At 38.4% G+C, this 17,162-nt stretch overlaps 1 protein-coding gene across 1 annotated transcript in view; it reads right to left on the bottom strand.

Moving 5' to 3' along the window:
* The window catches only part of LOC134846563 (cadherin-23-like), a 181,846-nt gene extending 165,653 nt beyond the window's left edge, over positions 1–16,193 (bottom strand). Inside the window, exons 1-5 of the mRNA XM_063863946.1 lie at positions 15,858–16,193; positions 15,098–15,242; positions 14,374–14,505; positions 6,993–7,207; positions 6,692–6,789 (exon numbers count right to left, since the gene is read on the bottom strand). Coding sequence (XP_063720016.1) covers positions 6,692–6,789; positions 6,993–7,207; positions 14,374–14,505; positions 15,098–15,242; positions 15,858–15,909 — 642 coding nt within the window. The 5' untranslated portion in view covers positions 15,910–16,193. The remainder of the gene's footprint in view (positions 1–6,691; positions 6,790–6,992; positions 7,208–14,373; positions 14,506–15,097; positions 15,243–15,857) is intronic.
* Between the last annotated feature and the right edge of the window lie 969 nt (positions 16,194–17,162).

Raw genomic sequence — 17,162 nt, 5'->3', positions numbered from 1 at the left:
ATATTTTTAATAACGGTCGATCGCGACCAAGATATAAATACTGTTACCAAACGAGTCAATTAGGGGGCCTGCATAATCGAGCTGCAGCTCTTCATTAGGACCAGATAAAAGGGTTAAAGGCTTGGAAGAGTTAAATGAAGCATTCGCTTTCAAATTCTTACCAAACTTTGTATACTGGGGACAGTCTTTGCAAAGTTGGACGATATCACGATGCATTCGGGGCCACCAGATGTTTTGCGCCGCGTCAACCATGGCTAACTGACCCGCATGCGACCGATGGAGTCGAGACAGTAAGGGTTACGTAAACACATGGGTATCGCGATCCTATTATCCACAACAACACAGCCATCAACCACCGCTGCACAATGCCAAAAAGATTTGATTTAGGGATCGATACGGCAAAATCCTTCGTAGTCCCGATTAACTATGGCCCGTTTCATGAGGTATAGACTGGCATCTTCGTCCGTGAGTTCCGATAATACATCGGAATCCAGAATGCCCACCAACCCGGTTATCGACTTCTGGTCCTTCGCGACCACTGGTGCCTTTAGAATTTCTAGACTCTGAACTGATTGACTGTGCTGTTTTGCTATCGTAGTTTTCTTGGCCCTTTTGGATCGGAAATTTGCTAAAATACGGGCAAATTGGTTCTTTAATTCTACTCCTCGTTGAACAGTTGACGACCAAATGGGTCGTACAGCCCCCGCGCGAAACCGCGGCCTAGCTCTATCCGAAGAAAACCAATGTTGATGTACTGGCGGATATTGGTTTAACAGCTGCTCGAAACTGTCATTCGTGTTGTTAGCACTGGTATTACGTGTATTGGGATTCATCGCAGTCTGAACAAGAAAAGCACCCAATAACCCGGTTGCGTTCCAACAAATCGAATACAATAAAACCGAGGCGAAAAATTGTATTAACGACGACAACAGATCAACATTACTAACGACCAAAGTAATAAACCACAAGGAAATTAGAACTGGCAGATAGAATGGAAACCATGCTGAGAAAGTGACAAAAGTCGGCATGAATTTCCTCAACGCTGATTGGCCAGAATTTGAACCAACAATTTGGACGCCCTCTAGCGGAGAAAGGACTGATTTATTGAATTGATGAGATAATTCAATTTGTTCACTGGCTAAAATTTTGTCGCCCTCTATCGGTTTTACTTTATGCAAAGTAGATGGATTGTTTTGAATTAGAGCGCCCTCTACCGATAGAGTTCTAAACTTGTTAGATGAGACAATTAAATTGTCTAACTCGGAACAAGTAACCCGAGACTGACTGATATCCAATGACTTCATTAGATTAATATTATCGGATACAACAGAATTTTGGCTAATTTTTGTGATATCAGGTACTTCTTTAGAAAGGGAATGATAATTGGCCCACTCGTCTAAGAAATCGCATGCCTCAAAGAATCGGTTAATACATTTGACCACATATTGTTCGTCAAAATTACTCGGTCGCGGTGCTTCAAATGTTGGATAACGGGATAAATAATCCACTATTCCTAATTTACCACCGGAGATATGAAAGATATCGAAATCGAAAGGTAATAACCTATCAGCCCATCTGGTTAAGCGCGACTGATGAGTTTTATTACCTCGGTTAGTCTTTAGCGGGGATATAATTGCTTTGTGGTCAGTTAAAATTACAAAATGATTTCCCAGCAAATAAGTCCGAAAATGCTCACACGACCATACAATTGCTAGAAGTTCTAATTCGTTAGTGCTGTATTTCTTCTCCTGATCATTTAGAAAGCGTGACGCAAAAGCAATTGGGACCCAAACATCCGCTTCGATCTCTTGTCTAATGCAGCACCCAGACCACTATGACTAGCGTCGCATTTCACCCGCGAGTTCCGACTTTGGGCATAATGGTACATCTTTGTGATGTTCGCTATCAATTGTAATATGTTACTGAACGCGGTCTGTTGGCATTCCACCCACACGAATTTACTTTTATTACTCGCTTTCAAGGATGGGCGTAATTGGTCTGAATGGACCTGAATATTCGGCAAAAATCGTTGTAGATGGTTGAGTATGCCCATGAACGAACGGAGCTGCTTAAGCGTCCTTGGAGGTTCCAGAGCTAGAACTGCCTCTATCTTAGAACGTTTTGGTCTGTATTATCTGAAACAATATCATATCCTAACCAAGATAATTGATTCAAAGAAAAGTCGCATTTCGAGAGTTTCAGAGCAAAACCTTCTTCATCCAGACGACTTATCACCTTATCTACAAGAATGTTGTGATCCTCGACTGAACCCTTCGATACAATCAGAATATCGTCCAGGAAACAGAATACTCCTGACAAACCCTGGAGGGTATTATCCATCGCTTTTTGGAATTCCTTTGGCATGTCCGTGAGTCCATAAAACCCCGTTTTGAGCCGATACGTACCAGTTTGTTCTCCACAGACGATATTAAAATTGCAATGACGGCTAACTTCCTCACTAAGCGGAATCTGACTGAATGCGTATTTTGAATCTAAGGACGTAAACCAAACATCTCCTGAAGTGTCCGATGTTATTATCTGGGCGGCCGAATCCAACAGTTCCAACAAATTCGGCATTTGGTAATGGTTCTTATGAATTTGATCATTCATAGGTTTAGCATCCATAGCTAATTTCACAGAACCATCTTTCTTAGCCGTAATAACGATCGGAGAAATGAAATGCTCACTGGTACATTTATTCAGTTTAACCACGTGTCCTTCATGAATGAGCTTTTGAATTTCTTGACCAACTTTATGTTGAATATGCACCGGTACTCTCCTTCCCTTTTCTTGAATTGGAACGAGTGGAGACTTGAAAGTAGAGAATACTTTGTGGTTTTTGGCTTTGCCGACTCTATTGAATACACGGTGAAATTTCTGGTGGAAGTGAGTTTTCCAGGAATCCGACGTTAAATTCAGGTTTGATTGGGAGAATTCTCCCCCCAAAGGACGATCTGGTCTAACTTGCTTAGTTCTTACTCCCAAATGGGATTGCAAATCTAAACCCAGTAAACAGCGTGTACGATTTTCTGAAATAAGGAATTTCGCAGACTTGATATGCCAACCCAAGGATGATACATCCATAATTAACGTACCCATCAATTCAATTTTCTTCCTATTATAATCAACATATACTGTATCGAAGGACTTTCTTGAACCGTGAAGATCTTGGCTGAAGGAACAGTTTTCAGTATATAGTCTGCTGTCTTCTTATTCACGAAAGAAGCTGGGCTTCCAGTATGCACTGTTGCCTTAAAAAACGTCTTGCCACAACGTAGTGTTATTTGGATAGAACGTAACTTGCCCGTGGCGGCATTGACCACCTCCAACTTTTTTACTGACTTAATTAGAAGACTTGGTTTCGCTGCTGCTACAGATAAAACTGCGAATTCCGACTCACTATCGGACGTGATGAAATTGCAGTTTTCTTCTACTGTCTCATCTGATTCAGCTTCTACGTTCGCTACATTCTTAGAATTGCAGCACTTGGCAAAGTGGCTTTTCTTGTTACAGTTCCTGCAAGTTACACTTCGGGCTGGACAACTTTGCTTGTGGTTTGTTGAAAACCTGTTGCCACAGAAATAACACGATTTCGATTTCTCGTTGAACCCCTTTTGCTTACCATTCTGTGCCCGACTAATCCTGTCAGAAAGTTTCTTACTCTGGACAGAGAAGGTAGGTTCCTGTTTTATCCGGGAATTCTGACCGAAGCTGGCTCCTGCCTGGGAGGAATTGCCCGTCGACGACGAACTTCCAAGTTGCCTTTGCAAATCGGTGGCCGTTTGTGCTCCTTTTTCTTGGAGTAATGCTGATTTCAGAGAATCCTACGGAGTAGCACCTGGACGAATACACAATTCTCTCTGAATATCCTTATATCTCATTTTGGCAATGAAGATATCTCTTACGACTTCTTTTTCTTGATCAATTGTCCACCCACACAGGGCGGCTTGTCCCGTCAAACGCAAATAAAATGCTTCCAAACTTTCTCGGTCTGAATGTACCGCGTTGTAAATTTGCATACGTTCGATGATGAAGTTTTTCTCCTTTCTGAACAAGAGAACACAGAATTCGTGGAAATCCCGATATGATAATGCGCTCAGATCCGCATGTGGATAACTTTGGAGGAATCTTTTCCTCCCTTCTGAGCCGAGCGAGAAAAATAAACGAGACTTAACACGTTATTCAACTTCGAAATAATACACTCCTGGTGCAACTCTGGGACCTTTCGCCCGGCGCTCTTCATTCATTTCCGTGACTCTGCGGACCGCCGCGTCGTTTCGTGCAATACGATTTGCGATTGCTGCAGCATCTTCATCCGCCCCCACGACTTCTGGTTTTGGAGCAGGATCGTCGTGTACGACACCCGGCGGTTTTAATAATTCGCGTGGATCACATCTCTCTCTCAGAGTGATTGCCAAATTGAATTGACCTATCCACGAATCCCAGCTACAGGGTGAGTCCGCAGTTGGTTTATGCCAAAATACGGATACGCCCAACAGGTCAGTTCGATCCTCTGAAGTCGAAACTGCTGGCTGCGCCATGTGGAATGATAAAAGACAGTTGTTAAACAAGAATCAATTCTTCTTGTTTATGTTTATAGTAATGTAAATAATATAGATAGTTTAGTATTTAGATTATGTCATGACAATGAAATAAATACAACTTAAATCTTTCATAAGTTGCAGAAGAATGAATGAGAACTTATGTGTTAAAACTAGAACGGATTGGCAGGTCGGTCACGACCTTGATAGACAAAGGCGAGTTTAGCACAGATAGCTAGCACAAGAGTAATAACATTATGATCTCTAAACTACGCCGTACCACACTGAGTGCTTTCTAAGTTTTGGTTGGAAATATCTTACAAACTACATATTTTTGAAAAATTTTGTTTCCAGTGTGAGTTTTTAGCTGTAAATTGCAATCGTTTACTAAACAGCCCAGGTTGACAAAAATGCTTTTTATTTATTTTTCATTTATGAAAAAAATGCTTATCATGCTCTTTCATACAATTTCATAGAGCAAAAGGAGATTTTTTATCCCCAAAATTGTATGATAAACATTTTTTCATTACCATGAAATTGTATGGTAACATTTTTCCATACTCTGAAATTGTATGACAAGCATTTTTTTCCATAAATAAAAAAAAACGTTTCGAAATTTTGTGTTTCAACCGGAACACTTACCGAGGGTTTTTTGTCCTAAGAAAACCCAGAGTGTAACAGGCAGTTACCACGCAGATAAACTGCATCTGGTGAATTTAGCCATGAAAGTTATTTTAATTATTTTCCCATAGAACTATATACCAAAAATTGAACTTTTGTATTTAGCTAGATAGTTGTTTTTTTTACAATTTTTTTCCTTAGCAAATGAAACAAAAATTAATAAGTGTGTTTACAAAAAAAACATCTTTTTTGTGATTTTTGAATTTTGTGGGTGAAAAACTTATCCCGGATTATGTCATAAACACATAAGTCTAATTTTGCAGGCAAAATTTATATTTGAGCACAAAAGCAAAATTGCAACCAAAAAGAGATTAAAACTTTTTACATCAAATCTGTGTTTGTCATCAAATCTTATAATTTTCATATATGAAAATTGTGGGATAAGTATTTTTTTATTGAAAATTTTAAATCACTTCTTTAATGACCAGAAAGCTTCAAAAGAGGCGAATAGACCCAGAATGTCCAATAGGATAAGTATTTTTTATCGGAACTTTTGATTCATTTCTTTAATGACCAGAAAGGTTCAAAAGAGGCAAATAGACCCAGAATGTCCAGCTGAGCTCTAAGTGTTGTGCTACCAAACTAGTTGGATGTTCGCAAAGAAATTTTTTTTATCCTTTAGTGCTTGTTGACAAAATAAGCAATTGTCTCAAGTCTTCAAAACAGATTTTGTGTTTTTGTCATGAATTTACGTATTGTCTGCTCTCATGCTTTCAAACTTCAGTTCCTTTCATGATAAAAAGCTTCTAATTTTTTTTTCAGTGTGTCGCAATAGAACAAGACTGCTCGTATCAGGGCAAAGCCCTGAATGTTCCGACTGCCTTTCAAGGTCTATGCGGCAGCAATAGCATGGAAAAATTAAATGCAACAAAATAAAACTGAAACTGCAAAGCAACTTGAGCATTGAAATTTAAAAAATCATCATTGTAAATCAGTTTCTGGGCAAAAATCTAGGTAGCAAATCAAGAAATTGGAAAAAAATCTATTTTTGGTTTCAAGAAAAGGCGATTAAATGTTACAAAAATGTGAATCTAAAAACTTATGAAATGAATCATGAACTGATAATATGTAAGGAAATCATAAAATGTTATTGATATTTTGAAAACAATTTGGTCTGTTTATTAAGTTACTGTACGCTATGGATGTATATTTTAAAACGATGGGCAATAAATAATGCAATGCAAATTCGAAGCTGATGAAAATCGAATAAAAAATCGATTCAAATCGGTTTTTTTTTTCGTTTTAACCCGCCTAAAATAAAAACGATTTAAGACCGGAAAAAGGGGTCTAAAACGATTTAAGATCGATTTTAATCGTTTTTTTTAGCCGGGATTTAAGATCAATTGAAATCGATTTTAATTTGATTCAAATCAATATTCATCTTCTCTACTTCGTCTTCGTATTTTTTCTATAGTAAAATTGATCTAAGTTTAATCTACATAGTTTTTAGAAACACCCCTCTCTCTTACCTCGTCGTAGTCCATGGTGACAGCAGTGAGGATATTGGGACCAGCTGAGCCCACTAACACCTGGTCTGCACTCAGTTTGAAGTACTTCGCATCAGCACCTAATCGCACAATGAAGATAGAAAAGTAAACGACACAATAATTGATGGAAAGTACAAATATACAACTCAAAATAGTGATGAGGAGGGAAGTAATGACACGCACAAAAACAGAAACATTGTGTTTACAATGTGTATGATTTTTCAATACCTTCCCTGAAGCCGTTTTTCTGTCCCTGGGTTTATTAACCATATCCAAACTGTACCTTCGAGCCAGTAGAGTAGGGAACCGGTGACTGCGTCTGGATCCTCCACATCAGCTACCAGTACAGAGTACACTGTGGCCCCAGCTGTGGTCCCGTCATCGATGGTCTGTGTGACCTCATCTTTGGTGAAGTATGGCCTCTCGTCGTCCACGTCCGTGAAGGAGATGTCGAAGGCAGTCAGTGTTGTCGACTCAGTAGTAGTTGGGTCTGTGAGTCTTTCATTTAAAAATAAACCAGCATTCATTTTAAACTTTTTGGGTTCGGATACTTATGGAACCAGCCAAAAATCCAAAAACTTATCAGAGACACCAAATTTATTGTTTGAGAGAGTAATTTAGTTGGGCTTAATTGATTTTTGAGCATATTTCATCTCAATTAACAAGCACCTATAGTCAAGTCCTGCGTACCTACAAGAGAACCTTGGTGATTTGTTGCTGTGATTTGTTTTTATGATTTTGTCATTATGACCTTCGGTATTGATTAGATACCAGTCAACACTTCGCATGATTCGACCATCGGTCGATCACTGCCAGTTGGTGTTAGGTTTAGACTGGAACGTTTGAATTCACACTTCTTTTATTCTTTTGAGTAATTGTACATATACTGAACATAACTACCTAGACTATTAGAACAATTTAAAATGGCGCAATCAAATGAATTGAACGTGCGTGAATTCCCCTCATTCTGGCCGAATCGTTCTTTAGTGCCACCACATTCCTGGACCAGTGGAGCAATCAATTTCAATTGGCGATAATTACTAAAGAACATCTGGACATTGATAGTTTTAACAGACCGGAGGTACCAGAAACGCAAATTACAAGTCTGGAACGACCCACAAGAAGCGAATTGGACACAGACAGAGCCAGTAGAGAAACGAAGAGCAAGAACGCTGTGACAATATAACAAGCCGCCCAAGAAAAGCGGATCAACGAAGAAAAGAAAAATTTCAATGGGTTGAGACGAGCAAATGCCGACAAGAAGCTACGCTCGACTCTGTTTTTAGCACTCGGCAGTGAAAGAAAAAAGGTTTTCGCTCAAAAAACCCTTAGGTAAATATTTTAGCCATTTCAATTACAAAATTTTGGAATCTACTAGACACCGCCCTTGATAAGCCTCCCAATACAACCTTCAAAAGGTACAAATTGTTAAACCGCAAAATAAAGGATCGGGAGTCACTTGAACAATTTCGGGGCGTTCTAACAGACTTGATGAGTATATGTAAAATAAGGGAGACCGATGAAGCCGAATGGATTAGGGATATCTTCATTTGCAAATTGAAGAATACGGAAACCCAACGAAAACTTCTCATTAGTCATCGTTAGCCCTTCAGAAGCCCTAAATCAAGCTCTAAGTGACAAAAAGCTATTTTAACCACCAGAAATTGAAGAACATGGTGAGATCTATGACCAATCCTTCGAATTTTGAAACTTTTAGTGTACATTGTTAGATCAAAAAAGAACCGAGCCTCAACATAGAAAGAAGCAACTCTTGCATGAAATATAGGACTCTTTTACGAAAGGACATCTGAACGTATGACCAGTGAAGGACATCATGTGTAAAAATTGTAACTATAGAGGAAATTTCGCTACACTTTGTAAGTCCCGCAACAAAGGACCATCTGTAAATTTTGTAAAGGATAATCATGTAAATACCAAGAAATGTACTTACATCCCGCCAGAGAATTCCCGCAGCGAAAATCAGAGTAATGCACGTCTGGAATGAGAACGGTCAGAGCTACGATGATGATTTTTTGGCGTTGGGTGTTAGAGCGCGCTTGAAACTCTAGAATATAGGATTGGGATGGAAGATGATTCTAATAATGAGTTTTTCTGTAGATTCGGCGAGCCCAGTCGGCTTTATCAAACAAAATGTCCTTCATGAATCTAAGCTAAGATACACTAACCTGAAAATTTTGTAGCTTCACAGACGAGGTAAAATCAAAATCCTGGAGAAAGTTATCATCAAGACCCAATCCATTGGGTTACTTTGTGAAAAAAGGCCGTTTTCCATCACAGGAGGACATGAACGTAACATAATGGTGAATGATAACCTACCAAAATTAGTTATCGAAGTGAAACAGGAGATATGCTCTCAGCCCACCACCAATTGACATTAAGCAGATTCAACTTTCTGTTTCAACCGACCAAGTTTATAACAACTCTAAAGATTTATGAACGTAACATAATGGGGAATGATAACCTACCAAAATTAGTTATCGAAGTGAAACAGGAGATATGCCCTCAGCCAACCACCAAAAGACATTAAGCAGAATCATTTTTCTTATTCAACCGACCCAGTTTTTAACAACTTTAAAGATTTATTCATTCGAGTGTGGAGAGTTTCGAATGACTGCAAGGTAACACGCTTCAATTCCCCGCTTAAACCAATTCAGGCAAATTTTTTTACACTTACTCGCGGGCGTAAACGAAGAGTTATGAAGAATGGAGACATGTGGTCGCACTATAAAATTTGAAATTTGTGACAAAGATTAATTTATTAGCCCGATTGTAATAACCTAGAAGAAAAACAGCTCGATCAAGTTGGCATTTGATTCTAAATTGCTAAACTCTAGGTTTTTTTTGAAAAAAAGAAACATATCAAATGCCCAAGATTTATGAGTTAATCGACAACGTTGCTATCCAACTTTTGGAAACTGCTACTGTACAGGTCTGGTTTAGTAGCTTGGACTTGAAAACGCCTACAGCTAACTCAATTTGTTTGGAATAATGAGCAAGCAGTGTAACTTCAGCATAGTGAGTGACAAAACAACGAGATCGTATCGGTTTTTAACCGGTTTTGATGGACTGAAGGATTTGCCTAAAGAATTTGAACGAGCCAGGGACTCAATTTTAAAGAATATATCGTGTACTAATAAATATTTTGACGACATCTTGGTTGCGTCGAAGGGATCTTTAGACGAACACAAAGCAATTGTAAATAGAAATCTGATAAATCTAGACAACAACAATATGGCGGTGAAATAGGGAAATGACGCTTTCTTTCAAAAAAATGAATGGATAGGTTTTAATATCTCTAGAGATGGAGTACGACCGTTAGTCGGCAAAACAGACGCTATCAAGAACCTTCCAACCCCCAAAGTTTATCTCTGAATTACAATCCTCCTTCGAATCAATAAGGCAGTATGTAAATTATGTCTCAAACTTATCGACTTTGAGCTCCCCCTTCACTCCCTATTAAACAAGAAAAGGGTCTACAAATGGGATAAAATCCATTTGATATCTTTTGAGAAACTGAAGGCAGAAATTGTAAAATAAGACAGAAAACTGCCATTTTGACATCTAAGATAAAAACGAAACTGAAATTCCACGCTAATCATAAAGGCTTGGGCGCAACTTTAGAACAATTAAAAGGGGGCGGTCGAAAACAAATGCAAACGCCTCAACATTTCTGAACAAGCAGGAAATGAAGTTTTAGGCAAATTAAGTTGAATTGTTGGGTGTAGTGTGGACCTCAGAAAAAATTACCTCTTTGGCGCTGAATTCGAAATCGTGAAAAATCATAACGCCGTAGTTTCGGCCCTTTCAGCCAATCATACTAAGAAAACAATGCATAGCAGACTTAACCTTGAGTAAACAGATTGTTACACTTTAATTTTAAAATTTCACATATACCAGGCAAAGACAGGGGTTTTACCGACCTTTCATCTAGATTACCTTCCGGCAAAACCTTACCACCTTTTAAATTACGACAAAGAATTTGTAGTCGCTTCATTCGACAAATTTTGGAAAATTTTATCTAATGGAGACCACTTTAACAGTGTAAATATAAACTCTGTAAACACAAATACATTCGTTAATAGTAGTATCCCACCAGGAGTTGAAAATTCAAGTAATCTGATTGGTCAAGTTTTTATAAGTAGCTCATTAGCAGAAATCAATCTTGAAAATAATTCCGCTATCATCTCTTCTATTGCTCAATCGATAAAAATTGCAAAATTTCCGATATCAGAGCAGAAAATTGTTCTTCAAAGTGCTTAACTTTAGACAAATCTAAGTTCAATTTAAGAAGCATTTAGGTTCACGGACAAGGTCTTTTCATACCTTATAATGCAAAACGATCTTTCACTTAACCAGAAAAAGAATACCACCGGTACAGATAGTTCGGATAAAATTACCGGCCCATTAGTTATTATTCCGGAAGAGCACAACATATCTTTAAAGTTCAGGGACGAACATCCCTCTGACGATCATGTAAACCTCCTGAAGAGATATAAGACGGATTTGAAGTTACCCAATACCCCTATTTTCTCGGAAGAACACTGTTAAAAAAACTGCTACAGATAGGGACGAAAATTGACAAAATAAAATAGAACTTGATCAACACCAACAGAAACGGACGACCAATGGGTATACGCAGAAGCTACAAAAAGAATTAGAAGAAAAACATCCACGTGAAAATCGACCTACTGTTCTTCGACAACAAATTAGTTGTGCCAGCAGACATTCGGGGAACGTTCAGCTCCATTTTACATGAGACGCATGCAGGCTAATTTGGAATGAAAAATTTAGCTGAATAAGTTTGATGGCCTCATCTTTTCTGCGAGATATATCCTCACGGGAAGCATGTAACCGGTGCCTGAAAGCCCGTAAGAATCTCAAAATTTTACTCGGTACGGAGCATGCGGAAAGCTTACCACGTTTTTGTTCGCCAATGAGGAAATATATTCGGACTTTGCACGACCATTGGACGCTTTTTGGGGACCAAAAATTACATACTTCTCTGCCTTGATTGTTTCACAATGTTTCCGTCGGCGAAAGTAGTAAACAACACCATTTAAATTCAGTCATAAACTTTTTAAACGATTACTGTCATTTTCACAAAAATTCCAGAAAAATAAGATTCGACCATAGAGCTTAATTTTAATCTCACGATTTTAAATCGTTTTGTGAAAAATTCTACATGGAAATCATTTACTATACAGTTGAAGACCATAGATCTGATCGGTTGGTTGAAAGATTTGTATACACTGTCATGTCTAAAACATTGGCCATGTCATTAGAATAAAAAAATCTTCTTTAACTTCTTCGATCGAAAAAGTCATTTGGAACCTCAGAATTACAAAACAACATTCAATCGGTTGAAAACTTTTCGAGAAAACTTTTAATAAAACTGCCGATACAAAACGGAAAAAATTGATTTTTTTGGTAACCGTTTAGATAAAAGAAAGTCTATCTTATCTGACCAACGGGCAAGAAAATGCGATTTGCATGATGGGACAGAAGACGGCCTTTTGGATGCCGACTCTGAGACACAAACTGATTCAGAGGGCAACCTGGCTTTAGTGCTTGCACACCCAACAACTTCCCTGATGGAACCACATAGACCGAGTAAAGTAAGAAGGCAGACCCACGAAGAAACCATCTTCTGTAGCTAAAAATTATAGAAGTGCTGCTAACAGAAAAAACGGGAAACCCTATTTTATAGTGGTAAAAGAAAACGTCATTAATCTTCTAATCACACGAGCACGCTCAATAATGGCCACAGTCTCCGTAAATATGAACTAGCGTTCAAAGAAAAACTGCTTCCCGGCCCCAAGAAAATTGTTGTGAACTCTCCACAAATTGGGTATAACTTAACATTATCTTCGATTTTAGCACGGAAAAGAAAAGTGTCACCACCAAAAAAAACCATCGGGAAAGATCAGACTAAACTAAGGCAGGGATTTTCAAGGTTGGACACATCTGCTCGAACTCACTGGCCGACGACCGATCTGGCAGTGTTGCACGAACCCGCAAAACACCTCAGGTTCCTATTCATCTTTAAATTTAAAGTTATCGGATATATTAATTGAGGATTATTCCGATGAAGTATCGAATAATAACATGGAATTCGGGTCAGGACCTAACCATGAGTTAAGCCTTACAGGTGATGATTGTATACCTCTAACGCCCTCTCACTTTGCTGGACCCGCAGGACACCCCTTAGATTTCAACCCTCCCAAAACTGTGATCAGAGATGGCTCAGAAAATGACCCGATACTTTGAGACAGTACCCCTCAAAAATCCCCTCCTCAGCGGCTTATCAGTCAAGGACCTCCAGACCTCGCAGGATTGGGGGCGCTTCCAAATTCTTTGGCGAAAGAAGATACATCGATAACTGAAGACACGAATACTGAAGTGATCACTTTATAGGACAAACAACATACTTCCCGAAGGGCAAACTTTCCTTTTTAACTCACCTGCAGACATCCTAAAGCTGCTTGTGGATGTACCTTCGAAACTAACTTTGGTTGCCGAAACCACTCTATCTTGGTCTTCGCAAAAGTCTACCCCGTTGGGACGAGCCAGCCAACATCTGCTCTAGTTATACTTGCAAATTCATCCACCAGATCTAAAGTCTCACCTCAACTGACAGCAGATGCCTCATTTTTTGATACAGACGATACCAGCAAAATATCCTTCATAATCGGCTCAGAACTCAAAATTCGTTTAGATGAAATTGATTCTAATTTCAATTGAAAACTATCAGGACTTTATCAATTTTATGTGCTTTTGCATTTTTACAGATTTGATTTTAGTTAAGTTTCATTATTTGTGTATATAGTTTTGTACATAAAAATTGAAAAAATTTGTAGATAAGATTTTTAAAATTAGGTTTCATGTGTGTAAATTCTGTAAATTCATTTTTTGTACGTTTGTACTTTCCAAAATTTCAATTGTAGATTTCATGACTGCTTGCAGTTTTGTTATTTTTTATGGTGCAATTTTCAAGTTTTATTCCTACTTTGAAGAAGGAAGGGGTTGTATGTGGAATTAGTTTTAGTTAATTGTATTTTTGAAAATTTTCCTGTGGGACATGTTGTGATTTGTTTTTGTGATCATATCTTTGTGACCTTCGGTTTTGATTAGATACCAGTCAACATTTCGCATGATTCGACCATCGGTCGATCACTGCCAGTTGGTGTTAGCTTTAAAAGAGAACGTTTTAATTCACACTTCATTTTACTTCTCTTATTCTTCTAAGTAATTGTACATATACTAATCATAACTACCTAAATTTTTAGAACATTTTATTGGTAGCGCATATTTCAACTAAATTAATTAAACTGTCGCCTATAGGCAAGTCCTGTGTAACTACAAAAGAACCTTTCAATTTTTGACGAGATTCAGAAGAAGTTCTGCACCAATATTAGTTCACTTTTTGAACACGCTAATGAAATAAAGAAAATTAAATATTTATGAAATTGTTCTGATGTCACTAATACTTTGTTACTTTTGGCTATTCGATATCAAAAAAAAGTTCTTTTTCATTTTGTTTTGGTAATGAGACCTTATAAAATAAATAGGATGTTTTGTGTGCTTTGGTGTCATGACTCCGTGTCTTAACACTGTAAAAGTTCCTTTGGTAATTGTTCACTCACGTGACTGTGGCACCGTATGTCCTCGTGGTCCCCGTGGGGTCATAGTCCACCTGGGCCACACTGACTATGGAGCAGCCATTGTCCCCCATCACCACATCAAACACAGCAGTACACGAAGGAACACACGTGATGCTAGACATAACACAACAAACACATAAAACATGAATATCTGTTTTACAATCACAAGGTTGCTCGTACAAAAGATCAAAAATTTTCGATCATCACAATGATTTTTTGTTTTTACTGCTAGGACTCCTTTGGTTTCTTCTGTTTAATTTTATGTGCAACGATAAAGGTTTAAACATGATCCATGTCAACCACCATTCACTGAATTTTCCATCTTTCAGCTTCTATTTCATGCTTTCAGAATGAGTTGCTCCTGATTTACAAATTGTATCAAATGGGGGGGGGGGGGGAGGGAGGTGGGTCTCACATGAAAGTGGGGAAGGGGGAGGGGGGTCTCACATGTAGACGGGGGAGGGGTCTCACATGAAAGAAGCACCGAATAACAAACAGAAAGCCACAGTTGCCGATCAGAAACTCGAGAAAAGAGCAAGCAAATCAAAGCTTGCGACAACTCAATCTCAATCGGAGTCTTGGACAGTTTAAAGCTTTGTGGTTTGTCGGAAGTTTTCTGCCATTCAGACCACCTCTCATATGCGATCAAGGTCCCCATCTGTTCTATACAAGAGGAGTATGCATGTATAAAATGTGTGTGACTCACGAGCAGTCGAGAGGGTCGTCCAGTCCGTTGGGGTTGTAGGCAGCCACAGTGTACAGTACAGAGTAGACCCCCGGCTGGGTCTCGTCCTCCGGAATGGACACTGTGGTGGGGGGAGTTATAGGGTTTACAGGGTCGGCTCCTCTTCCTAATTATGAACACACTGGTACACATCGATTTGAAAACTGGGGTTTTTAACGTTGCAAAAGAGATGATGCAAGTTTTCCTCCTTACCTGAAAGCTCTGTTCAATCCGTCTAAATGCTAACTCTTACTATAATTTCAGTTTTTGTTATTGTAAAAAGTTCTATTTGTCTGATCATACTTTTTTGTAACAGTGAAACACGTTGCGAAAAATCATCGAACTCGCATTTTTGGTTTTTGAGATATTCGACTACTACATTTTATTGTTACACTGTATGTGATTGGGATCCTCAAATAAGGTTCTAGAAACCGCAAATTATCGAAAAAGCTCTTTTAGGAAAAAAAAGTCGAGTGGAAAGTTCATAAAGCCGAAAACCCAGAATATATATATCATCGGCACGAAGTGTTTTATTTTCTTTGGTGCTATAGAGATCAATACTTGTATCAGCTCCTAAGCATATGTGTTTTGGGCTGTGGTATCTGATTTTTGCTTTAATTTTCACTTGTTCCAATGGGTCAAAACTAATAAATATCATCCGTAGTATAGCTCATGCGTGGTGGTGGGGTTGGGTTCTAAAGATTAAAGATTGTGTTAGTTGGAGCTCCACTAGTGCACTCACCCGACTGAGGAAGCAGGGCCAGTAGGGCGAGAAGCAGCCACGCCCACTGCATCTCTCTCTTTCCTTTTATGGTCAGTCGGGTCACTCTTTTCAACTGTTTTTGTTCTCTCCCTCTTTTCTCTTTTGATCCAATCAAAGGGCACAGAATATACAGTTAACAGTTGCAATTATTTTAACAGTAACCAATTTTACTAAAAGTGTAATTTTGGTTCGTCTGCTGATTATGTGTTCGCATAGACAAGTTGGTTAATTTTGAATGGTGCAGCTGAAAAAGTAAATCTAATATATCTTCAAAATCAAAACACACGTTTTAACTCTGATAAAAACTAACTGCATAAACAGATATGTTCACACAAAAAACAAAAGTATTTATAAACAAATAAAATGTTCATTTCATTAAACTTAGTTAGTCGCTGACGTCAAAGTGTTTGGCAGTGTTCTCCTGGCTTCTGGCAACATATTCAAATTTTGAGCTCTAGACCTTCTCAAAGTGACATGTAATTGTTTTCAATTGAGATGCAAAGAATGTAACTGGAGATCTTCGTCATTCATTAAATTACTCGTCGAGTTCGCATATATACATGGTCCAGTAATATCGCCTTCAAAGATTACTTACAATTTTTTCTTAGATTGTTACCAAACCAGTAAAATCATGCCCAGCAATTCTAAACATAGAGAGCCATGCACAATGTTCAATGGTGTTTTTAATTATGTGTCATCTACGACGCCCTTCTGCATTGTTTTATCAGAGACCTAAGCACTTGCAAGTACGATTTTAAGAAGAATCAACGCCTACCTGGTATTGCCCAAATTGAAGTGATCAAGTTACCTTTCAAAAAAAGGTCAATCAAAAGTCCAGTTTTCGAGCAAAAATAGAAGTAGCAACCAAAAATTAACGCAAACCAAAGCCGCTGTAGAAGTCACCGAGGTGAGTTAGGACCGATGGGTATAACTCATAGAGTAATTTCGGATAGGGTACACCGTCTGCTCGTCACGCTATCTTATTTTCGGCCGGATAGATTCGTGCAACTTCTTAGTCTAATACCAATCCTAATCTTACTCTTATACTATCTAGTCTCAGGTTGTTTAACTAGTCTCTGCTAGGCTCAATAGATCTAGGGTATACTGGTTTATTGCGGCTGCTGAAGTACTCGGGAGAGTTCAACTAATTTCTAAGTTAAATTCAAATCTCTCTGGTGCTGAAATTACAAGTAATTTCAGCACTTACAAATAAGTGGATTGTTAGTCAGATGGATCATGATTGGTTAATATTAAATACTTTACATTGGTAAAATATCTAATTTA

Source organism: Symsagittifera roscoffensis, chromosome 5 (genome assembly GCF_963678635.1).
Source record: "Symsagittifera roscoffensis chromosome 5, txSymRosc1.1, whole genome shotgun sequence".
Taxonomy (NCBI): domain Eukaryota; kingdom Metazoa; phylum Xenacoelomorpha; order Acoela; family Convolutidae; genus Symsagittifera; species Symsagittifera roscoffensis.
Note: the sequence above shows the minus strand (reverse complement) of the source record. Positions and strands in the feature narration are given on the sequence as shown.